The sequence below is a fragment of the Oncorhynchus tshawytscha genome, linkage group LG16 (genome assembly GCF_018296145.1).
Source record: "Oncorhynchus tshawytscha isolate Ot180627B linkage group LG16, Otsh_v2.0, whole genome shotgun sequence".
Classification (NCBI taxonomy): domain Eukaryota; kingdom Metazoa; phylum Chordata; class Actinopteri; order Salmoniformes; family Salmonidae; genus Oncorhynchus; species Oncorhynchus tshawytscha.
This window is the reverse complement of record NC_056444.1, coordinates 15,010,374-15,037,206: the sequence shown is the minus strand read 5'-3', so window position 1 is coordinate 15,037,206 and position 26,833 is coordinate 15,010,374. Positions and strand designations below refer to the sequence as shown.

The window sequence follows — 26,833 nt, the reverse complement described above, 5'->3', positions numbered from 1 at the left end:
TGGTACTGTCACACCCTGATCTGGTTCACCTGTCCTTGTGATTGTCTCCACCCCCTCCAGGTGCCACCCCCTCCTGCCTCTCTGTGCCAGTTCGTCTTGTTTGCCAAGTCAACCAACGTTTTTCCTTGTGCCTATCTTTCCCAGTCTCCGTTTGTTTCTAGTCCTCCTGGTTTTGACCTGTCCTGATTCCGAACCCGCCTGCCTGACCACTCTGCCTGTTCTGACTACCAACCTGCCTATCCCCTTGTACTGTTTTGGACTTGGATCTGGTTTCTGACACCTGCCTGGCCTGAACTTGAGACTGCCTATCATCTGGTACTGTTTGGACTCTGACCTGGTTTATGAATTATGAACTCTTGCCTGTCCCCGACCTGCATTTGCCTACTCCCTTTGTTATAATAAATATTGGTGCTCTATCTGCCTCCTGTGTCTGCATTTGGGTCTCGCCTTGTGTCCTTATAAAGTCCCCCTGTTATGTGTGATGATTTCATATAGCTGAGTCTACCCTTAGAACAAGGTTTGTGCAGAAGTTACTCCCTCATAGATATCAACAATACAATGTAAGTCATGTAAGATGTTGCATTATTTTGATTTGTGCTCACAAAGTAGTGATTACTTCGCTTATGTATGGGGTGTTCGGTATTGTTTTTAAAGCCACCGTTGTATGTGACCTCATAAAATGGTTATTAGGTACCGGGTCGAATCCCCTTGGCCTCCAGAACAGCCTGAATTCTCTGGGGAATGGAAATGTTGCTCAGTTGGTATCAAGGGACCTAACGTGTGCCAGGAAAACATTCCCCACACCATTACAGCACCGCCACCAACCTGTACTTTTGACTCCAGGCAGGGTGGGACCATGGACTCGCTTCTTGTTTCTAGCTGATAGGAGTGGAACCTGGTGTCTGCTGCAATAGCCCATCTGTGACCAAAACCGCAGAGTTGTGCGTTCCGAGATGTTGATCTGTACACCACTGTTGTACTGCGCTGTTTGTGGTCCGCCTGTTAGCTTGCACCATTCTTGCCATTCTCCTTTGACCTCTCATCAACGAGCTGTTTTTTCCCACAGAACTGCCGCTGATGTGATGCTTTTTGGTTGTCGCTCCATTCTCGGTAAACCCTAGACAATGTCCTGTATGAAAATCCCAGAGGCCGGCCGTTTCTGAGATACTGGAACCGGCGCGCCTGGCACCGACAATCATACCACGCTCAAAGTCGCTTAGGTCCATCGTTTTTCCCATTCTAACGTTCAATCGAACAGTAACTGAATCTTTAGATGCCTGTCCGCCTGCTTTTTATTGCAAGCCACAGCCACGTGACTCACTGTCTGTAGGAGCTAACCAGTTTTGTGAACGGGGTGGCGTACCTAATAAACTGCCCAATGAGTGTAAATTGATGCTGGTTCTCAAGGAAACCATAGCCTTGCCAAGCTAAACTGTTTTAATTATTAGTAGTTTCTTTCAGCCCCTTGTTGCTGGATTTAATGCAACTGCTAGAATGCCAATGGTATTAAATGTATTAATCAACTTACTGAAGATCATGTGCTAATAGACTGCCATGCAATGCCAGTGTTTGTAAAAATATCAGCCCTAAATTTTATGTGTTTTGAGAGAACTGAAGGAAGAAAGAGGCTGGAGGATATTCTTTAATTTTTTTCATGAATTAAATAGTTGGCTTGAAGTTGTGAACAGCAGGGACAATCAACGAAATGCCTCAGTGACTTTTCCCCACTGTTTTTTTTTCTTTCCCCGTATTGGAATTTCATGGCTCAGACGCTTCAGCTCCAGCCAATTCACCATGATGTCATCTTAAGATTCGTTATCTGTAACTAACAGTCTGCATTGGTAATATTGACTGATCCTAGTGATGACACATGCCCATTGTATCTTCAGCAGTGATTGTCCAGTATCATGTTCCAGAAATATCCTCATCACGTTCAAGCAACTTTGACAAATGGAACATTCTCAGAACACTTCCAGCCTAGACAAGTACTAGATGTTAGAGGGAAATTATCATTATGTGAATAAAAACATGCTTTTAAGCTAAAATAGAGAAAAAACACCTCAAATATTTTGTCAGATTTAGATTGAGACATCTGTTTACACGTATCCCGTTGTCCACACTCCCCACAGTAACTTTCCTCTCCGAACCGTTGGAATGGGTTAATGCTATAGCCTCTTTGGAAAGTCCCTCCATGGAGTGACCGTCCCTCACATGATTTAATTCAGGTTCTCTCTTTCCTCAGGCTATGCAGCATTTATTTCTGTCTCTCTTCATCTTGGCCACCCATGACAACCCCTTCCTGCTTTTGTTTGCCAAGTGCAGAGTGCCTTGTCCGCTTTTCCTCAGTCGCCTTTTCCCCTCCTTTTTCTGTCCAATCCCCCAGGGCCAGTGTCACAATCCCACATGGAACCTTCCCCTCAGACCTCGGATTGAGAGTGTTGTGCCAAGTCACCACAACATCAATGTAATCTTGAGCTTTTGTCCATTGGTCCACTTAGTGTTTCATCCCCCCAATCTAAGCTGAAGTCAGGCACAAGGTGGGCAAATATTTCAGAGCTTCTGGGATAAATAGGATGTATGTATTAGCAGTTAGCAATTAAGAATAATATTTAAAAAATGTAATTCGGTTCATTATTTAGGTGACTGAGTTTTAGGCGAATGACTGGGGGCCTTCAAGGGAATTTGGTGTTAAGTCATTACATGTGGTCACGTCTGCCCAGTTTCATTTCAGTAAATTTGATTGAGTTGACTTCAAAGATCACGCCCACCATGCTCAGAGGTACATTTTCTATTTGGGCTGATGCCTGTCTTCCCCCATATGAATTATGTTGTCGAAGGGATTCGTTGTGTCTGAGAAAAATAATCAAAGTGCTTTGATCCAATCCTGTTTTAGGTGTAAGATCATCTAAGAAGATGATGATCACATTGCCTGTTGGAGATTTTTCTTTACTGTTTGTCTTTAATTAGTTATATAATATTTTGCAGCAATGGGTTTTGTATCTAATCAGTGGGCAAAACTGGTTGCATGTCTTTATGATGTCTTTTAAGGTCAGGTTATATACTGCTTGTATAAGGATAAAACATCATATGTATTTTGCCATGATGTCTTGATCTCACCATGGGAAAAGCATCTTTACCTGGTTGTAACAGAGACCAGTTTGTTCTAATCTAGTTATGTGGCAAATAACCCGCAATTTAAAAAAAACATCTTAGCATTTCAACGTTCTCTTGACGGGATCCAGCCCTCATTCCCCCAAGTGCAATAACTAAGACAGGCCTGGTAACATTGCTACACCACTCTGGTAGCTTATTCCTTTTTTTAATACTCCCCCATTAGGGCTCTATACACAATACCGTGGCAATGAAAATGTATTGCTTTTTAAAGTACGTGACTTTAGACACAGAAAAGTACTTAAAGGGCAACTCCACCACTTTTCAATCTCATTTTCATTATCTCCAGCACAATACCAGTGTCACAATACCAGTGTCACAATACCAGTGTCTACATACAGATGTAGGATCTTAATTTGATCACCTTGCTGCAGGATATCTGTAGTGTATTTGAGTTTTATAAAAGGCTTCTTGTAACGGTTTTCTAGTGGTGATGAAGGAGAGTCGGACCAAACTGCAGCGTGTCGATTGCGATCCATATTTATTAAACAAAACGTAAACACGACTAAACACTAAACACGACTAAACACTAAACACTACAAAACAATAAACGTAATGAAAACCGAAAACAGCCTAACTAGTGCAAACTAACAGAGAGTACAAGTAAGACACTAAGGACAATCACCCACGACAAACTCAAAGAATATGGCTGCCTAAATATGGTTCCCAATCAGAGACAACGATAAGCACCTGCCTCTGATTGAGAACCATTCCAGACAGCCATAGACCTTGCTAGACAACCCACTAAGCTACAATCCCAATACCACCACCAAAACCCCAAGACAAACACACCACAATTACAAAAACCCCATGCCACACCCTGGCCTGACCAAATACATAAAGATAAACACAAAATACTTTGACCAGGGCGTGACACTTCTGAAGTTTGTAATTTCCACTTAAAAAATTTTCGACTTCAAAAATGTATCAACCTCATGATGATGATGATAATAATATTGTATGACACTAGCAGACACTTTTATCCAAAGTATTCAGCTTAGTAAGGCAACAGAAAGCTAAGTACATAACAGAAATCAAATGTATTGCAATATTGGGCGAAAATATCAGAATTGGGCTGCCTGTGTAAACGCAGCCACTGTCCACACGCAGTTTTACACGTGACTCTTATCAGATTTGCTTGACCACACTGATATAGCCTCTAAAATAGCCACACACAAAAAAAAACACTTCAGGATGGAGAACCACATGAGAAGAAAATTGGAACTTGCTTACATATTCTGGAAAAATCTGATTGGTATCAGATATGCCAAACGCAAGCTAGTGCTATTTGTTTTTTCCCCCATCAGATCCCCCCTCATTCTCAGTAATGATTGATATATGGATTGCAAGAGATTCCAATCCTGGTCCACAAAGGGTGCATTTACACAAGCAGCCCAATTCAGACTTTTTGCCACTAACTGGTATTTTGACCAATTAGATCAGATCTTTAGACAATAATTCATCAAAAGATCAGAATTGGGCTGCCTGGTTAAACACAGCAATATAGAGTTTCTCTATCTATCCCAACATGGCCAGCACTAGATGACTGCCTTTTTAACCTTTAGAGTACAGCCTTAGCAGGAAGCGGTTTGTACTTTAAGAAGTGACAGACAAGCTTCAAATAGATAGTAGAAGAACCTTGGGGAACCTTGGCCAGTTGTTAGTATCACACTTACATCCTCCAATTGTCGCTGTGACAAGTGGAACATGCTTATTTCTGCCCTTGTGGTGAGAGTCAATTTATAAAATCACAGTTAATGACAGATATTTGGACAATAGCAATGTTGAGATCAGACTACTTCAGTTTTTCCTGCAGTAATGGCTTCTATGCTTTGGATGAAGGCTTTGAGGGCCGCAATGTCAATATTATCAACTAAAATAAATTGCTAGACGTACCCTTTCATTATTATATACCCGGACCACCTGTATTCTAATATGATCTCTGTTTAAATAAAGGCTCCCGTTTGAAATGGACTTCAATGAGCTCATTCTACTGGCCTCGTGTATTCATTGTGAAGGATTGTTAAAGAGAGAAGATTATAACCATGTAGTCCTACTATACACCCACATCTATCTTAAGAAAATAGGTCTACAGTATATGTCTCTCTCTCTCTCTCTCTCTCTCTCTCTCTCTCTCTCTCTATGACATCTCCCCATGTATCCCAGTAGACAGTTTGTATTCATTGATCTTTAGATTTGTTGTTCAGCCGCAGAGCTTGAGCAAAAACAAATGCACAATTCTCCAGCTCAACTTCAGAGTAATAAAAAAGCGATAGGTCAACATTAGCAGTGATGTCGTTAAGCACCAACAGAAGCATACAGTGAGTTGAGATGGAGCCAAAGAGCCTTCCTCTCTGCAGACAAACAGCCATACAGCCAAGGGAAGGGGCAGCAGTGGTGTTGTCCTTTTTTTTTAAACAGCCAGAGCTGTACTTGGCAGGGTGAGTAAGTGTCCTCGACTCCAGGGCCCAGCGAAGAATGACGTTTTGACCCGTACAGATACAGTAGATGGCAGAGTACAGACTGGTACTTTTCTGATTACATTCGGGGTCTGGCCCTGTGTTAACCTCAAGCAGCCTCAAGGAAATGGCTGGGAGATTAGAACTATCACATTTGAGAAATTAGCACTTTTAATTAAGCCTGGTCATGGTCTCTGAGAAATGTCTCCAATTTAACGTTCCTCGGCTTTTAACAAGGAAGCTAATCAATAAGGATGGAGACAAACATACCATAATGACGTCATGTCACAACCCCCTCCTCCATCTGTAATGTGCCCATTACTGTTTTTCTAGATGTATAGTGTATTAGTAGTAACAGGGCAGGCAAATATTATGAGGTATTTCTAATGGGAACCCTTCTGGTTTGTCAGTCAACGTGAATGTGCTAGAATCTACAGTATCTGTTCTTTCCTTGCCTCCCATTTTCCGAACACAGACCCATTACATCATATTACTTCACATAAAGATGATCGTGAGCTCAAACAGTTAGCCTGCCTAAGCCCCACTACAGTACGTACTCAATTTTTGCAGTAGCTACATTTTTCACCCCACTTCATCACATTCGTACACTCAGCTTTAAGTGGATATCTGTGTAAAGAATATGAATATGTATATGCCAGACAAATTTGCAATTCAGGAACATGGCAATGCGACAAGGTGAAGCCTTTGTATTTCCTGCTTTAGTCAACATTCTCTACCTTCAAGGTCTTAAGTGTTTCAACCACGGGACTATATTAGGCACATGGAGGGGTGAGGTGTGGGGAGGTGTTGACAAGACTTCGGAGTCTCAACAATGTCCCCATGAAGATGAAACCTAATGGGAAGTGTTATGCTTGATGGCCCTGCACTTGGCGTTATGCTGTATTCTATTTGTATTATCTGAACCTGGCATGTTTTAGGTCTTGGAGGTGTGGCTTCTATGGCTTCTCTTAGACTGCTGGTACTGTAAATGGATTATGTGGTTGCTAGGAAGAAACTAATTACGATACTGTTTCTACAATTTGAAAACAGCCTCTTCTTTTATAGCCCATATCTATTTTAGTTTTTCCTGCCCTAGAATAATGTTTATTTTCTTTCGAGACAGGATGCAAATTAATTTCTCAGCTTTCTGATATCCTTGTAGTGTGGAAGAGAGACAGACAAGGCTTGCTAGCTGGAGGCGTATAAAAGCTGAATTTCTCCATTAATTAATGGATGTATTTGGCACTGTGACTGCTGTGGAAATGTAAACCATGAATATCAAGAGACACCTATTATTTAGTGTGAGACTTCAGCTTTCTAGTTGCTACTTCTCATAAACCATGTCATCCTATTGCCAAGTGAGAGGATACAAGGCTACAGTAAAGATGAAGGCAGCCAAAGTAGCAAAAGGGTTATGCCACATTTGGAAAACACTAGATGTAAGGACCTTATATATCACCCTTTATGTAGTATGACTTGTCCTAATGTGAAACATCTATTTAATGGTCATAAAGTGCTTATGAATGCTCTATAAAGACTTGTTGGTTTAAAGTGGCACCATAAGACTGTTTTTCTACTTTCCACAAGAACAGCTGTCAACGATTCAGTGTGGCAATGTAGGTTTATCAGAGAGACTTCCTTTACATGATATGTACTCAGAGCTACCTCGTACTGGATCGACTGTTGGATTGTATTTTGGTCCTGGCGTATGTTTGCAAAACCATCACTGTAGTGTGACACAGGAGAGAAAGAGTGAAATAGCACATCAATTCGGAAGGGTCTCGCTTTCCCAAACTTTAGGGATACAGTGGTTTCCATGACATTGAGTGTCATTCGTGTTTCCCTCCCAGACATTTCAGGTGAGGTGCAAAGGCCCCCAAAGCAATTTCCAGACCAATTGGAAACCAAATCTGTCAATTGAAACTCTTTCAGGTAGGGGGAAAGAGGGCCGTGAGCCACCTATACAATGGTGGGGGATGCACTGTGTAAGGGATGCACTGTGTAAGGGATGCACTGTGTAAGGGATGCACTGTGTAAGGGATGCACTGTGTAAGGGATGCACTGTGTAAGGGATGCACTGTGTAAGGGATGCACTGTGTAAGGGATGCCGAGTGCCCTTTTGTCTTTAGATGCCAACCTGGTCTCATGGGCAATTTGTATTATTCTGTACGTAAATCAATACTCTCCATTAGTATGATATGTTCCGTTCCGTTACGTTAGGCTGCATTATGAATGGAATAGTGGTCGTACAATATCATACGAATTAGAGGACATATAGTATCAAATAAAATGTTTAATCAAATGTTATTTGTGACAAACTTCATAAACTGACAGTTAAATGCTTACTTACAGGTCCTTTCCAACAATGCAGAAAGAAAGAAAATAGAGAAATAATAGAAAAGTAATAACATGTAATGATAATAAAGTAGTAATAAATAACTAATAAATGCACAATGAGTAATGATAACTTGGCTATATACACTGTGTACCAGTACCGAGTTGATGTGCAGGGGTACAAGGTAATTGAGGTACTGTAGATATGTACATACTGTATGCAGTGCCTTCAGAAAGTATTCACACCCCTTGACTTCTTCCACATTTTGTTGTGTTACAGCTTGAATTTAAAATGGATCCAATTTAGATTTTTTTATCACTGGCCTGCACACAATATCCCATAATGTCAAAGTGGAATTATGATTTTGAAATGTTTGCAAATGAATTAAACATTTAAATCTGAAATGTCTTGTCAATAAGTATTCAACCCCTTTGTTATGGCAAGCCTAAATAAGTTCAGGAGTAAAGATTTGCTTAACAAGTCACATTAATAAGTGTTTAGTATGATTTTTGAATGACTACCTCATCTCTGTACCACACACATACAATTATCTGTAAGGTCCCTCAGTCAAGCACTGAATTTCTAACACAGATTCAACAAAGACCATGGAGGTTTTCCAATGCCTTGCACCTGTTGGTAGATGGGTAAAAAAAAAGCATACATTGAATATCCCTTTGAGCATGGTGAAGTTATTACCTACACTTTGAATGGTGTATCAATACACCCAGCCACTACAAAGATACAGGCGTCCTTTCTAACTAATTTTTCAGAGAAGAAGGAAACCACTCAGTGATTTCACCACGAGGTCAATGGTGACTTTAAAACAGTTACAGAGTTTAATGGCTGTGATAGGAGAAAACTGAGGATGGATCAACAACATTGCAGATACTCCAATACTAACCTAATTGACAGAGTGAAAAGAAGGAAACCTGTACAGAATAAAATATTTTAAAAACATGCATCCGGTTTGCATTAATAAGGCACTAAAGTAATACTGCAAAAAAATGTGGCAAAGCAATTCCCTTTTTGTTCTGAATACAAAGTGTTATGTTTGGGGCAAATTCAATACAACACATTGCTGAGTATCACTCTTCATATTTTCAAGCACACTGGTAGCTGCATCATGTTATGGGTCTGCTTATAATTGTTAAGGACTGGGGAGTTTTTCAGCATAAAAATGAAACTGGATGGAGCGAAGCACAGGCTAAATCCTAGAGGATAACAGGGTTCAGCTTTCCACCAGACACCGGGAGATTAATTCACCTTTCAGAATGATAATAACCTAAAACACAAGGCTAAATCTACACTGGTGTTGCTTACCAAGAAGACAGTGAATATTCCTGAGTGGCCGAGTTACAGTTTTGACTTAAATCTACTTGAAAATCTATGGCAAGACTTGAAAATGTTTGTCTAGCCATGCTCAACAACCAATTTGACAGATCTTGAAGAATTTTGATAAGTATAATGTATAATGGGCAAATGTTGCACAATCCAAGTGTGGAAGCTCTTAGACTTACCAAGAAAGACCCAATACTGTAATCACTGCCAAAGGTGCTTCTACAAATGACTGACTCAGGGTTGTGAATACTTATATTTCTGTACTTAATTTTCAATAAATGCCCAACATTTTCTTTAAACATGTTTTCACCTTATCATTATGAGGTATTGTGCATAGATGGGTGAGAAAAAAACTCTATTTAATCCATTTTGAATTCAGGCTGTAACAACAAAATGTGGAATAAGTCAAGGGGTATGAATACTTTCTAAAGGCACTCTAACTAGGTATAATAAACAGTAGCAGCAGCGTATGTAATGAGTGCAAAAACGGTCAATGCAGATTGCTAAATAGTTAGTCGGGGTAGCTATTTAACTGTCTTATGGCTTGGGGGTAGAAGCTGTTCAGGGTCCTGTTGGTTCCAGACTTGGTCCATCGGTACAACTTGCCGTGCGGTAGCAGAGAGAAAAGTATATGATACGCCTTACCTGGTTGTACAATAGCATACGAATTGGATGAAATAATTTTTCATACGTTTTGGAGGCCTTCTTGGCGGACGTATAGTAGTGCATGTATTTATCTCAGACCAGGTTGACTCTTGCAGGAGAATTAAGGGGATAATTTACAGTGGCGGTTAGGGAAACTAACGACAAATGTTAGAAGATCTTAAACGACAAATGGTTAGATGACTTTATGGAGCAGGTTAGGTGAATTGGATAATGTTTAGAATAATAGTTAGGGAAGGTAAGCTAAAATGCTACAGTTGTCCCCGATGCGACACGAAAATGCAGCCTTTGGATTTCTAGATTGTTGCGGATTAGACCATGATGCGTCTTGGAGGTGCTCAGAAATACCTAAAGTATATTTAGCATGACGTTGACGCCAGGCTGGGAATGCAAATAGTATTAAAGGTTTGTCAGGGGAAGGGGAAGGGATGGAGGGGGGGGTAACATTGAAGGTTTGGCATTAAAAACAAATGTGACGCAACCCTGTATTCGCGTCATGCCCTGCTACTGTTTGAAGTTATCAGGCTTAGCAATCACAGACCTCTATGCTTTGAACACATATCCTGCAGGAAGAAATTGCTAAATTTAACTTGGCTGCTCAACAACAGTTATCCCCTGGTTGAGACTGAACTGAACAGGATGGTTTCTGTAATCCCATATGAAGGAAAAATCTAAACTGTGTGTTCACTCAGAATACTTAGACTGTTTCTTAAGGACAGTTGAGGTTACGATTCAATATAGAACAATGACAAAGTCTACGAAGATATCTGTTTTAATGTGCTTAGCAGCTCTGGTACAACATAGATATTCTAAGTGAACCTGCAGTGAGGTTTATCATTATCTGTGATTGTTTGAATTGGGGCTTAAGACTGGAAAAAAACAAGGACAAACATTTTACTGCCTGGTATCATGAAGGTATTGTAATTATAATAGGGAGATAATGGTGGGAGAGTGAGACAAGGAAAGACTGAGGTGAAAATTAAACGAATGAGTCGAGAGTGTGAGTGTGTGTGTGTTTACGTGTGTACTCTCTAGTAGGTCCTTCAGTGGTGCTTCAATTTTGGACAGCTGTCCCACTTAACAGGATTGCTACACAGGCTTATTGAAGCAAACAAGCAGCTGGGTCAGGGCGGAGGATGGAAGATTGATTATGTGTGTCCCACACTTGGCAGTGCCAGCACCAGCGCCAAACAACAGACACTGCATGGAGTCGGACTGGGGGTTTCACGCTGCGCCATATCGACTTGCCTCCCTCTCTGTCTCTCTGTGCTGTGCCGTGGTAGAAAGCAGCATTTCTCAAACCTCTCCTCAGGGATTCCCGCCACATGTATTTGATCTATTCCCAGAGCTAGTGTAGAGGATGGCTAAGGGTAACGCTATGTCTTCCTGAGTTCTACAAGTACCATCTCCCCACAACCAGAAGGTGCTTCTGGAGTATGTTGTCTGATGGTGCAGAGGGTTGTGGATTTCCACTTTGTCACCTAATTAAACTTGTCAGCTAAACATCAAACCCTTGTCTAGTTAAATCATGTGGGCTAGTTCAGGGTTACAACAGAATTGTGAAACATCTGGGGCTCCCCAAGGAGAGGTTTGAGAAACACTGCACTAAAAGCTCAGAGAAAAGTTCCACCTCTTATCCTATCCTGTCCTGTCCAATGGTGCCCTGCAGCGTTTGTTTGTTCCTTGTTCTCTGTTTAAACTCGTCCGTTTTTGTTGCTTTGCTTTTAGTAGTTTAATAATGTTTTATGTTGCATCGGATTACCGATTAGGCGACGGTAGAGCGACATGAAGTGTGTACAGTGGATTATTCTCCTACTTGAATTCCCTTTGCTGGTACCTGAAACAGGATGCGAATCTATGAGAAAGTCGCCGGCACAACACATCCGCAACAGCAGAAACTCTTACAATATAATAGCTCACATTGGGGAGAACAGATCAAAGGGGACATACCTGCAGAGATCGTGAGACAAAACAACCTGGGTGAAGGACTATTAAGTAGGAAGAGGAAGAGGGGCAGGAAAGGCGAGGTGCGGCAGAGGTTGAGAAGGAACAAAACAAAGATTCCGCTTCCAACTATCCTGCTCTCCAATGTCCAATCACTTAAGGGGAAAATTGACGAATTGTGGGCAAACTCACAGTATCTATATGAATACAGGGAGGCCTGTGTAATGGCCTTTTCTGAAACTTGGCTGTCGGAGGCGGTGCCCGACTCTGAAGTCAACCCTAACGTATTCACCTTCACTCGTATGGACAGAGACAGTGAAGCTATTGGTAAGGAGCACGGAGGCAGAGTCTGTGTTCTGATAAATGATAGATGGTGTAAAACTACGATTGTCAGGAAAACACTCTGCACTCCTGATACAGAGCTACTATAAGCGTCACTAACACCCCTTCTACCTCCCCGTGAACCATGCTTTTTCTGACAGTTGTTTATATCCATCCAAGAGCAAACAATGTCAATGCAGCTGACATCATTTTTAACCTCACTCAATTCTTAACCTCACTCAAGAGCTTGATGTGATTTTCCCCGATGCGCCCAAATTCATCATGGAGGATTTCAATGGCTGTACTCTTAAGCGCAATTTGAGGACTTACAGTATGTGACCTGTCTAACAAGGAAAACATAAGATCATTGACTTGTGTTACGGCTCGGTCCCGAAAGCGTATTCATCCTTGGCCAGACCTCCACTGGCTGGATCAGATCATAATACTAGTCTTCTACAACCAACTTATAGACAGTTAATCAAAAGGGAGAAGGTGGTGGAAAAACAAATACAGGTGTGGGACAATGACAGTATTGATCAATTGCAGGGATGCTTTGATTGTACCACCTGGAGTGTATTTGAAGAATCATCAGCTGACTTGAACGAGTTGACTAATGTAATACCTGGCTATATTGAATTCTGTGTTGATTTGTTGATCTCCAAAAAAAACATGAAAGATATTTCCTAACAACAAACCATGGGTGACCAAAGAATTGAAAGTGGTGCTTAACAAGAAGAAACAAGTGTTTGCCTCCGGGAATCCACTCGAAATAAAAGAGGTACAGAGAGAGGTGAAGAAATAGATTAAAATGTTGAGATTCCAGTAAAAGGATAAGGTGCAACAGATAATATTACAGGAAGACTCAGTCAGCCTGATAGAGCATTAAGAATATGTCAAACTCCCCATTCAAAAAAGAGGCAATGTATTGATCCCTGCCTTGATGAGAGGGTGTGCCTCTCTATAGCCAATGAACTAAACAAGTTCTTCGCCCGCTTTGAAACAGGGGTCGCCCCCGCTGCCCTGGATCATCTGGAAGAGGATGTCATGGGAACCAAGAGCGCGCGTGTCATCGATGAGGAAGTCGTACAACGAGTGTTCAAAAGCAAAGGAGCACGAAAGAGCCCGGGGACTGATAACATAAGTGGTCGTGTTTTGTAACACTGTTCCACTCAGCTGAGAGGTGTCTTCTGCTCTCTCTTTCAGCGGTCCCTGGGTGCATCGGAAATTCCATCTTCATGGAAAAAATCTGCTGTTGTACCTGTCCCAAAAACCTCTCATCCATCTGCATCAAATGATTACAGACCTGTCGCTCTGACCTCTCTTAAATCTCTAGAAAAGATCATCAAGACATACAGTTGAAGTCAGAAGTTTACATACACCTTAGCCAACTACATTTAAACTAAGTTTTTCACAATTCCTGACATTTAATCCTAGTAAAAATTCATGCCTTAGGTCAGTTAGGATCAGCACTTGATTTTATGAATGTGAAATGTCAGAATAATAGTAGAGAGAATGACTTATTTCAGCTTTTATTTATTCCATCACATTCCCAGTGGGTCAGAAGTGTACATACACTCAATCAGTATTTGGTAGTATTGCCTTTAAAAATGTTAACTTGGGTCAAATGTTTTGGGTAGCCTTCCACAAGCTTCCCACAATAAGTTGGGTGAATTTTGGTCCATTCCTCCTGACAGAGCTGGTGTAACTGAGTCAGGTTTGTAGGCCTCCTTGCTCGCACACACTTTATCAGTTCTGCCCACAAATGTTCTATAGGATTGAGGTCAGGGCTTTGTGATGGCCACTCCAATACCTTGACTTTGTTGTCCTTAAGCCATTTTGACACAACTTTGGAAGTATGCTTGGGTACATTGTCCATTTGGAAGACCAATTTGCGACCAAGCTTTAACTTCCTGACTCATGTCTTGAGATGTTGCTTCAATATATCCACATAATTTTCCTGCCATTTTGTGAAGTGCACCAGTCCCTCCTGCAGCAAATCACCCCCACAACATGATGCTGCCACTCCCGTCCTTCACGGTTGGGATGGTGTTCTTCAGCTTGCATCCCCATTTTTCCTCCAAACATAACGATGGTCATTATGGCCAAAGAGTTCTATTTTTGTTTCATCAGACCAGAGGACATTTCTCCAAAAAGTATGATCTTTGTCCCCATCTGCAGTTGCAAACCATAGTCTGGCTTTTTTATGGCGATTTTGGAGCAGTGGTTTCTTCCTTGCTGAGCGACCTTTCAGGTTATGTCGATATAGGACTCGTTTTACTGTGGATATAGATACTTTTGTACCCATTTCCTCCAGCATCTTCACAAGGTCCTTTGCTGTTGTTCTGGGATTGATTTGCAATTTTCGCACCAAAGTACGTTCATCTCTAGGAGACAGAACATGTCTCCTTCCTGAGCGGTATGATGGCTGTATGGTCCCATGGTGTTTATACTTGCTTATTATTGTTTGTACCGATCAAAATAAAATCAAATGTATTTATATAGCCCTTCGTACATCAGCTGATATCTCAAAGTGCTGTACAGAAACCCAGCCTAAAACCCCAAACAGCAAGCAATGCAGGTGTAGAAGCACGGTGGCTAGGAAAAACTCCCTAGAAAGGCCAAAACCTAGGAAGAAACCTAGAGAGGAACCAGGCTATGTGGGGTGGCCAGTCCTCTTCTGGCTGTGCCGGGTGGAGATTATAACAGAACATGGCCAAGATGTTCAAATGTTCATAAATGACCAGCATGGTCGTATAATAATAAGGCAGAACAGTTGAAACTGGAGCAGCAGCACGGTCAGGTGGACTGGGGACAGCAAGGAGTCATCATGTCAGGTAGTCCTGGGGCATGGTCCTAGGGCATAGTGAACGTGGTTCCTTCAGGCATTTGGAAATTGCTCCCAAGAATGAACCAGACTTTACGGAGGTCTACAATTTTTTTTCTGAGGTCTTGGCTGATTTCTTTTGATTTTCCCATGATGTCAAGCAAAGAGGCACTGAGTTTGAAGGTAGGCCTTGAAATACATCCACAGGTACACCTCCAATAGACTCAAATGATGTCAATTAGCCGGAAGCTTCTAAAGCTATGACATCATTTTCTGGAATTTTCCAAGCTGTTTAACGGCACAGTCATCTTAGTGTATGTAAACTTCTGACCCACTGGAATTGTGATACAGTGAATTATAAGGGGAAAAAATCTGTCTGTAAACAATTGTTGGAAAAATTACTTGTGTCATGCACAAAGGAGATGTCCTAACTGACTTGCCAAAACTATAGTTTGTTAACAAGAAATTTGTGGAGAGGTTGAAACGAGCTTTAATGACTCCAACTTAAGTGTATGTAAACTTCCTACTTCAACACACACACACACACACACACGGTACAAGTCAAAAGTTTGGACACACCTACTCATTCAAGGGGTTCTCTTTTATTTGTACTATTTTCTACATTGTTGAAGTGTATGTAAACTTCCGACCTAAACTGCATTTAGATTTGTGTAACACTTTTTTGGTTACTATATGATTCCATATGTGCTATTTCATAGTTTTGATGTTTTCACTATTATTCTACAATGTATAAAATAGTAAAAATAAAGAAAAACCATTGAATGAGTAGGTGTGTCCAAACTTTTGACTGGTACTGTATATATAGTTAAGTTAAGAGCTTTTCACAATACTGAGCCGAAACCAAGCAGAGCAAACCGAACTGCACTGAGCTGTCCTTGGTTACGCATCCACGTTAGTTGCTGGAATCCTGCTGAAGAGGACAATGTAAAAGTAAATATCTTTGCCAGCACGGTTTGGTTCAAGTCGACACGATAATGTGAAAAGAGTACTAGCTATTGCCCTTCTCCTCAGCTTCAACATTTTAATAACCCAGCAGTAACAACATCTGACAGCTAGGCATTTGTACCAGAAAACTCCTTAATGACTGTTATTCTAATTATCATAGTAACTCTGTTTCATGTTTCTGTGTGATTTTGTCTTTGACAGTGAACTCTTGGATGACAAGAGGATCGTCAGGTAAGGAAGTTTAGCTTACATCTCCTTCTGAAGACATGAAACACTGCGCAGCATGGCTTACAAATGCTCTACTTTTTACAATGACATTTTTAAACTTGTGCCAATAATAATAGGCAAAATTGGTCAAATGTAAATTCCTTACTTCTGACTTACCCTGTGCCAGAAGTTATAGCCACTATTTGTAATAACAATAGATTCAGTTACAGTATGTTCATTAGGCTCCCATTAAGAAACACCCCATTTTCAGTTGTAGTACTTTTTCCTGTTGCATTCCCTAATTAAGGCAGCCCTAATACTACTGTGGAACATTAAAGGTGGTGTTTTTTTCTTCTAATTTTGACCTTTTTATGTCTTGCAGCCACAGAGAATATCAATGTTGAGTCTATACCACGAAGGCCTAGTGTGGCTCTGTGCAACGAGACCCAGCTACTGTGGGAGATGGAGGTGTGTGGGGAGGAATTCAAGCGAAAGATGGACCACGTGGATCCCCAGAACTGGTGCAACTTAACACACTTCATCAGGTAAAAGCCCTTTCAGTGTTATCAGAACCAGCCAAAGAGTCCGTCTATCAATGCACTGCCCCAGTTCTTAAAGGGCACTCAGTATAACTGTTATATTAATCCATGTCAGAATGCAAAGGTAGGATTACTTCCGGCAAGCAAAACCTGTGTAATCCCACTACACCAGTTGGTAAACTTTTAGCTTTTGGATCCAGTCTAAGATTTGGAACTTGAAGCCAAAATAAAACACATTTCCATTCAAATGATGAAATGCACTAACATTGTTGTACAACATTTTGGGGAAGTTCAGAACATAAATTGCTAAAAGTATTTTTTTAAATAGAACAATTAAGACACACAGTAGGAGGAATCAAGGAATACTGTATTGCAGTGTAGGTAGTCTAGTAAAAAATGTAATAAAACGTGCCAATATTCTGAACCCACTATCTGGCTGTTTGTGTGTGAACAGGCGATTGGAATCCAGATGCCTGTTGGCACAGTAGATCCAGGGGGCCATTTGCCTGGCTGGACCTGCTCAGTGTTAATTCCCCCCTGGCCAATGAGCGGCACCTGCACCTGCTGGCTGACCCAGCATGGTTCTCTAACACCCTTCAACCGTTCACACATGCAAACACACATACACAGGCAAATCAACACTAGAAAAATGTCCCTATGTAAATGTCAGTGTTTTGTAAATAATTGTGCTGGGGATTCAGAAGCCTGACATGGATTTTTCCCCTATTTGATTCGATTAAGCCTCAATAGAATTCAGCATGAATGACAGAATGTAATAGGGATGAAACGGACATTTCTAAGAACCCTTCCCTCTTTCCCCTAGTGTCAGCAAAGCCTGCTCCGTTTCTAGAATCAATGTGGTCATGGACATTGTTCTTTAGCCCATCAAAACATTGCGAGTAGCTTTGTGGGCACCTCACACATGGTTTCTGGGGAAATTCACTTTCTCTATTACTTCTCCGTGGGGAGTCCCGATCGGGAGATCAACATTCCATGTTGTAGTCAGACAAGACATTTACAAATATTGGATCTAAGGAAAACATACATGTAAACCCCATCTTCCACAGACAGGGTTTCGACAGAAGTTGAACCATAAGGCCTTTTGTAATAACCAGCCATTGAAAGTTCCAATCTGTTTATATCAACAGGGCACAAGCTTTATTTGATGCTAAGTTTACACTGTGCTTTATCTGTGAAGAATACAACATGATACACTTGAAGCTTTAGATAAGGAATTCTCGGAAGAATACACGTATATTGTACCTAGTACAATACCTCTTATAATATTGTCCAGTAGCTTTATATTGTCAAGACATTTCTCTCTCCGTGAGACAGCCATTACCATACATATATATTCTTTTTCATGAGGAGCATTTGAGAATGATGTTTACAGTATTTGTTCATGTGTTATTCATGAGATATGTATATCTCCAGGGAGCCTGTGGCACTCTGATGAAAGAGAGTGAGAGAGACACAGACATTGAAAAAGAGAGAAAGTGAAGGACCTTTATGTAAACCAACACACTATCAAGTTAGGGGTTAAGGTTAGGTTTAGGGGTTAAAGTTAGGGTTAGCTAACATGCTAGCTAAGGAGGTAAAGGGTTAAGTTTAGGGTTAGGGGAAGGGTTAGCTAACATGCTAAGTAGTTACAAAGTAGCTAAAAAGTAGGAAGTAGTTGCAAAGTTGCTAATTAGCTAAAATGCTAAAGTCATCAGTGATGAGATTTGAACATGCAATCTTTGGGTTGCTAGATGTTATATGCCCATCCACCTATTCATCCTCGTCCACCTATCTTTATCTGTGATTAAAATTCACTGAAAACAAAAAATATATATTTTGCCTTTTCACGAATTTCCAATACGATATGTGTGTATTTCACAATAATCTGTGATTCTGGATTGATGTAAACAGTGGTCCTCGTTTATGTTCCGTGCAGTAGTGGTGCGTGGGTAAAACATTTATTTTTTATCTTTTTAATAAATCACTGGTGAAGCCAAGCCACCCCCACCCCCCAAAAAAAAGAGACATATTACAACCTATGTTGTGATATTTGCATTGTTTGCTCTATAACCTGTTAATTAATATGCCTTGCAACCTTGATATGTAGGCCTAAGGCTGAGACAATGAGAAGACACAGTGGTAGAATAACTTAAACCTCACCTTTGTTTCATTACAAAACCGGAGAGCAACCTGTCGGTGAAGTCCACAAAGCATATTGCATATAACAGTTGCATGAGCTACAGCATTGTCACGCAAGTTAATGTTTCCGCCATTGTCGGACTACTAAACAACTATTGATTTAGCACCACGGAGAGTTACCTCAAGTCTCAAAGAAAACAGGAGCTGCCTCCACTATTCCAGCACCATCTCAACATCACCTATGCTCAGTCTAATACGGTGAAAACTAAAAAATATATTTTTAATTATCCAATCAACGTAAGCTAAATATGATGTGGCTGTCCATGGTTCTGATTTCTGTGAGTGTGTGAGCGTGCGTGTGCATTCATGCAAGTAGAAAAAACATGTTGACTTACGCTACTTGTAGAGAAATCCAATGCCATCCTCTCATGTTGACGAAACGGTCTATGACTGTCATACAGTACACGTTTTTATTTTTTGTTGTCCTAGGCTACCTGGCTAAAATGCTTGCTTGCTAGCCTAACTTGCTTTCATGGGCAACAATGACCGAGCTAGTTAGCATTAGCCTTCTACATCTAGCTACATTTGAACTTCCTTCCTCTCAGGCCAGGGGTACAATGTATGAATTCATGGTTGGATCAGAATCACCGTTAATCATTGGCCAGTACTGAGAATTAAGTAAAACCACAAGTCCAAATCCCTATCTCCATCCATGGGTAATTTAGGAAAGGGCCCATTTTAGCTAGCTAGTCACCGGAGGACAACAACACAATGAGAGGCAACCATTTCAGTTGTTTCTGTCAATGACTTTTGGCTCTCGATGTGATTGAAGCCAATTCCCTTGACACTATTTTTTGGTGAGACAGGACCGTTCACAGTTGAGCTCAATGCTAATTGGCTATTATTTTATACTTTTTTTTAATCAAGTGAGGCCAAATTCTCACTGGTTTCCATTGCATTCAATGCTACAGGTGGCAACAATGTTATACTCTTTTTGACCAGACAGTATCAGATATATGGCCTACACATACAGAGACAGAGGGGAGCTGTTTCGCTTGCTTGGATGCTTTCTCCGGTGAGATACATTCAGCATCTTGCAAATTGAAGGGAAAGCTTGGCATTCTTTGGCATCCATGACTAAACGCCAGTGCTTCCGCGCTGAGAGAAACAAAGCATGTGGCCATGTCAGTGAGGTGTCGGTACATGTTAGAGTGAACGCTCTCTAAAATGTATGGCCAGCTATATTGATTCAAATGAGCAAATCTGAACCACGGGTACACATTCAAGCAAATGGGACAGCTGAGCAGGCCAGGACCAACTGCAGAACACTCACAGAGACTGAATGCCATTGCCAGGTACGGTGCCATCCCTTCTTAATGAATATTAACACAGGGACATTATCATCAGCAGGCCTGGTCTGTCTTCCAACTAACAGATGCTCCAAGGTCATCAGTGCATGTTAGAGTGGCCTTAAATGGCATCCTGGCAGCCATTTGCAAACACAATGAGAATTTACTGTCTGTGTGATTTAGTAAAACATTTAATGAAGTCAGTACAGAACCAGTCAGAGAGGACAGATGGGGAGAGGAGTTGGAAATAAATTAAATGTATCACTTGAAGAGAACCGTTTTTTTCCCCCCCATAACCCAGGTTGATCTCCTGGGATTAAACATTGGCCTAAACAACCATAATCCAAAACAATCTTGCAATAATCCATCTAAAATGTGAGTGATAAAGACTCTCCTCCATCAAGTATCCCTCTCTAAACATGTAGTTTAAAAGAAAGAAGGGCAAATGCAGACATTTAATTAAGGGCAAATGCAGACATTTAATTAAGGGCAAATGCGGACATTTAATTAAGGGCAAATGCGGACTATGATAAATCTTTCAGCAGCACAGATTCTTCTGACAACCTGATTGACTCTACACAATCAGACAATTATGTTTGGTTCTGTATTTTACAAGCTGGACTCAACACTTCAAAACAGGGTGTCATTTGAAACAAACACTTTATCAAGGCTTTCTACAGAAGAACATGCATAAAGACGTCATCGATTTCTGAAGCATCTTTCTAGACCTTATAAAGAGGATATTATATGGCTTCAGCAAAGAATATCTTCACTTGCAGGTGTTTGTACACATGCATATGCACACACTCTCATTCAAATAATCACATACAAGAACACACACACATACATGTAATAGTGCCAGACATACACACAAACATATCAAGTAGGCATTGCTGTTATGATTTCAGTTGTCCTTGATGTCGTTTGTTTTAAATGTATTATTATATATTTTTTTAAATTGCATTGTTGTTTGCTGTTTTCTTCTGTCTTTTCCTTTTTTCTCTTTAGTTCTTTCTATTGGTTGTTGGTGCATTCTTGGGTGTGGGGAATGGAATTAATTGTATTTTTTATTTTATTTTCTTCGGGGGGAGACTGTGAGAGGGATCTCGAATGGTTGAGGGACAGCTATTGGGGAACTGTGGGGGGATCTTGGAGGGTTCTGGTTTCACAAGATTGTGATCATGAAAAAGGAAACTATGATATATATTTTATATCACTATCATGCACACGCACCCTCACACATAAGGATGGCTCTGTTGCGGAAACTGATACATGTTTGATAGTGTCTTGATGCTGTATTGTTTGTCCTTCATGTTCTAATACATTAATGTTACCCCTTCCTTGTGTTTTTTGTAATAAATAATTTTAAAAATAATTTTAAAAATAATATTTTCACTTTCCAATATTTTTTACTTACCCTGTATCAGGGATCAAGGTAAGACCCAGATGCAGACTGTCAAAGTAACAATGTTTATTATAGCAACAGGGCAGGCAACAACAGGTCAAGGCAGGCTACAACAGGTCAAGGCAGGTAGGGGTCGATAATCCAGAGTAAATGGGCAAAGATACAGGATGGCAGGCAGGGTCAGGTCAGGCAGAGGTCAGTAATTCAGAGGTGGGGTAAAGGTACAGGATGGCAGGCGCGCTCAGAGTCGGGCAGAGTAGTCGGGCAGGTGGCCTCAGAGACAGGACAGGCAAGGGTCAAAACCAGGGGGGCGAGAAATCCAAGACTGGGAAAAAGCGGGAGCTGAGAAAACCGCTGGTTGACTTGACAAACAAGATGAACTGGCAATGGACAAACAGAGAACACAGGTATAAATACACAGGGGATCAATGGGGAAGATGGGCGACACCTGGAGGGGGGTGGAGACAATCATAAGGACAGGTGAAACAGATCACGGTGTGACACCCTGAAAGTATTCTATGTGGCCAGGGAGACTGTGCTCCATGGTTCAGATGCATTTCAAAAGCCACTGCTAATTTAAAAACTGACCCAAAAGGCTTTAAGGTAATTTTTTCAAGAATATTTGTCCAGGCAATGTTTGGCAGTGAATTTGACATGTAATGTTGTCATTGAGGGTTGGTTTTGTTCTGGCACTGCGAGTAGGAAGCATGGAACTTGTTCGCTTTCCTTACAGGAGAAATACATCTGAATCTGAATAACAGTCTCCTCAGCTCTTCTCTTACACCAAATGTAAAGGGCTGCTGGAAATACTGTTATAGATCACTTTATATAATCAGAACCTTTTTAGTTTCTGAACAGAAGATAGTTGACTAAACTACAGTATAGCCTATCTTAGAAATATAACTTTGTGCTGTGCTTCTCTGATCATGCACTTCCTAGCTTATTGTCTATAGGCTATGGATCATTTGATTGAGACCACACTAAATAGCCTACAGGCACACTTGATATTACGCGCTCAGCTGAGAATTAGAGATGGGGGCGGCATCAGGCACACATATATATATATATAGCCAAATAAGCAACAAATTCTGAGAAATATAGAAATGTAATCAATTACAAATCGCATGACCCTCCCTTGGAATAGACTGAAATTGAAAAAGCATGAGACTTCCTCATTTTCCTCCAGGTAACCATCCTGTACATTTCGATCCATTTCTTAATGAGTTGCCTCTTGAATGCTCCTTGTGGATGGAAAAACTACATTCTTTCAAAATGTAACCCTTGTCGGGATCCCGAGTGGCGCAGCAGTCTAAGGCACTGCATCTCAGTGCTAGAGGCTTCACTACAGACCCTGGTTCAATTCCAGGCTGTATCACAACCGGCCGTGATTGGGAGTACCATAGGGCGGTGCACAATTGGCCCAGCGTCGTCCGGGTTAGAGTTTGGCCGGGGTAGGCTGTCATTGTAAATAAGAATTTGTTCTTTAACTGACTTGTCTACTTAAATAAAGGTAAAATAAATACAAATAAAAGTGTTACGAAAGAGTCAATATCAGCTTTTATAAGAATTCATTGGTTTTTCTAATGATAGGTAAGATTTTGCCGGTTTTAAATTATAAAAAGACAACACAGCCTCAAATTCTTGGTAAACATAAATCCTAATTTGACATATTCCATCACTTTTCAGTCTGTGGTCAATGTGTTTTACCATAGTTTTTTTTTTACAATAATATCCAAGCCAAAAAGCTATTCCAGAGTTACCATACAACCAATCCATTGACTTTACAGCAGCCTCCCTTATCTCGGCAATCAGGTAGCTTATGTCCATATGGAGACACAATTTATACGCTTGATCGAGGCTCATTCGATTTGCAGCACTTAGGTGGAGGTCGTCTGAAAGCAATGACGGGGATTGGCTGACGTCAAACCACACCGCTAGTGTGAAAGGCATTGGAGGGGAAACTGAAGATAAATATAGAACTAACCACTTGTCTTGACTAGTTTCATCGAACAAGGGGCTGAAATGATCTGTTTTGCTAGGTGAGCATCATGGCCGGGATCCCATGTCACCTAGATGGCTATTATCTCGGCTCGAATCACCCAATTAACTCCTAAACCTGTACTATACCAAGCCTTGAAAGTGCAGCTCATTTGTGTCATGTTTATGTTCGAATGGGTTGCTTTTAGTGCACTTTGTAAGACACACAGAAATTGACCCTAATGAGGCAGCCTGGGTACAACTAGTAGCTAATTAAGTAAACAATGAGGAGGACACACATCTGGCCACAGGGTCTGAGTCATTAGTTTCCTAGGCATATGGCTACTCCATAATTTTCCACAGTGAAATAAACACATTTGTCCCATTTAAAAACAAACAAAGTTACAAGGGCTTTATAACATATTCTTAAAGGCTTCATAAGCACTACAAAGATTCTTCACAAATCATCTATTGGCTTGTGTCATACTCTATAACGGAGGACATACTTATGGGTATATGACGTAGTGGACTATGTCTCATGTATCTAAGTAGTGCTTATGAAGGCTTTATGAATGCTCTATATGTTGTTCATTTAAAGTGGGACCAGCCTATTTGACTCTTGACCAGATTGATGTAACGATCACGTGAGACCACAAACCAGTCTCCGATAGAGTATTATGAAACAAGATGCAGGACTTTAGCGTCTATCTATAGAGAGAACTTTTTTTGCAGAGTAAGAATTTGAGGGATAAACCCTCCCTATTTCTCAGTTGAAACACATCCTACCTAAGTAGCTGAGCTCTTCTTATCCCCTGAAATGGAGAATACATTTTGAGATACAGAGAACATGATTTGCAGTCTAATCCATGGCCCCAGATTCCCCTCACCCTGCCTTCTGATTGGCTAATCACTTTGTGTTTCTCTGCCCTATGATCGACTCAACAGTTTGTGTTTCTTAGCCCTTTGGACCAGGGATTGGCCAACCACCCTCCTGGAGAGCTACTGGGAGGGCAAGCTTTTGTTCCAGCCCTGCCTTAACACACCTGAATCTACTGATCAGCTGCTCATAGGCTGTTAGAGCAAGGCTGGAACAAAAGCCTGTATTCCCATTTTGTTTTAACCCTTTGTGTTCCTCTGCTCTCTGTAGTGAGTACCACCTTTTCTCGCTGTGCACGGAGACCAACGCCGAGCGCATCAACTGCTACTGGCCCAACCCACTGGTGGAGAGCTACATCATCCGGATCCACAAGCACTTCTTCTCCAACTGCACCCTGGAGAGGGTGATCCTGGTGGACCCACCGGACGACACACTCACCATCCTCATCCTCATCCCTGTCTTCCTCACCCTGGCCATGATCGCCCTGGTGGTGTGGTGCAGCAAGCGCAGTGACATCCTGGCTTAGGATCTTGGTTGGTTTGGTTCCCATGTGACTGTCCAGCATGTCCAGAGACCCATAAACGTCTTTATTGAACCCTAGATGAGGAATTGGGTTAGGGAACCTACAGAGGGAACTTTTGTTTGTTCATTGTGTCATTTCAGGATTATGGTGGATTGAAGGGATTAAAAGAAGCCACCGCCTTTGAAGGAGATGCATCCAAACTCAATTTTCCGAGCTCGGGACTGTCCAAGGCCTTTTGATAGATATACTGTACCCAAGGACCCAAGACACATACGAGACATTTAGGATTGTTGATCCTTTGTATGAAATGGGACTGAGGCCCAGGGACTGCTTCGATATGATAATTTATAAGACATGGTTAAACTTTTAAATATATTCTCATGAAGATGTCTTCTCAATAGGACAATATGGACAAGCTGAGACCTAAATATGTACAGTACTTTTCTGTACCAGTGCCGTCTACTGTATAGAAACTACATTTTGGTCCCGTATTGCCGCCATGCTTTCTGTACAGTACTGTTTCTTCCTCACCTGTTATGAGTTGTCACTATCGGGTCAAGCTGCACAGATGGATAAAAAAATAAAAAAATTAAAAGGGATTTTACCCTATCCCTGATTTAATTTTGCCCAAAACTTAACCACATCCCTAACCCAAAGCTTAAATTCAGACAACAAAAAAAGTATATTTTCATGTTCATACATGTTCGTGATATATGGAAATTGAGTGTGAACTTGGCCATTGAGTGTGAACAAGCCCTATATGTGTACCTTATAATAGAGCAGTTGTTCTCTTGCAGTGTTTGTGGGGCGCCGGAGAGCACACACTGAATCTACCTTCATTATTTCTCGTGTCTGGGTTGTCGTGGCAATACCGCAGAAGTTATCACTGATTGCACTGCTTATTTGGTGTAACATCAGCAGGAATTCTGCTCACGCTAACTTGTATTTAATTCTGCTGTTTAATCATTCCGGGGAGGTAGGAACGTAAATCACTGTCAAGATTAGGATCTCATTTTGAGAATTTCATTTTGCCAGAAGTAAACTTTTGGTATTGAGGAGCTATTGGATTATTTACTGTACTGCTATTTAATGTTTTAATTAAATGACTTAGAATAGGTCCCTGCTTTGGTTATTAATCAACATGTCCACGGTGAAATGTTCTGCCACTTTCTTTCCAAACAATTCCTACTTCTACAAATTGCATTCATCTTTGAGATGTAGTACATGTCTTTACCGGGTCGAAGCAAAACTCCTATGCAACTCTGAAAATGTATTAGAAAGGTGTCTAGCGGTCATAAAAATAATATTGTTTTGACATTTCAAGTGTAAACACGATCAATTACGCTTAAAACTACACTATACAGTGCCGTCAAAGTATTCAGACACCTTGACTTTTTCCACATTTTGTTTCCCCCCCCTCAATCTACACACAATCCCCATAATGACAAAGCAAAAACAGGTTGAGAATATTTTTCCCCCCAAAAAAACAAGAAATATTACATTTACATACGTATTCAGACCCTTAGTACTTTGCTCAAGCACCTTTGGCAGCAATTACAGCGTCGAGTGATGCAGTTCCTTAGACTGCTGTGCCACTTGGGAGCCCAAAGCTATATTCAGGTATCCCCAGAGACATTAGGTCGGGTTCAAGTCCAGGCTCTGGCTTTGCCACTCAAGGACATTCAGAAACGTGTCGCTAAGCCACTCCTGCATTGTCTTGGCTGTGTGCTTAGTGTCGTTGTCTTGTTGGAAGGTGAACATTCACCCCAGTCTGAGGTCCTGAGAGCTCTGAGCTG

General features: G+C 41.1%; 1 protein-coding gene across 2 annotated transcripts in view; it reads left to right on the top strand.

Annotated features, from left to right (window-relative positions):
* The window catches only part of LOC112215361 (receptor activity-modifying protein 3-like), a 33,765-nt gene extending 7,611 nt beyond the window's left edge, over positions 1-26,154 (top strand). The window contains exons 1-4 of one of the 2 annotated variants that reach the window (XM_024374339.2): positions 15,851-16,006; positions 16,223-16,252; positions 16,611-16,773; positions 24,785-26,154. In XM_024374339.2, the coding sequence (XP_024230107.1) occupies position 16,006; positions 16,223-16,252; positions 16,611-16,773; positions 24,785-25,040 (450 nt within the window). In that variant the 5' untranslated portion in view covers positions 15,851-16,005 and the 3' untranslated portion in view covers positions 25,041-26,154. Of the gene's footprint in view, positions 1-15,850; positions 16,007-16,222; positions 16,253-16,610; positions 16,774-24,784 lie in introns of those variants that run through there. The other variant, XM_024374338.2, reaches the window with a different exon arrangement.
* Positions 26,155-26,833: the final 679 nt, after the last annotated feature.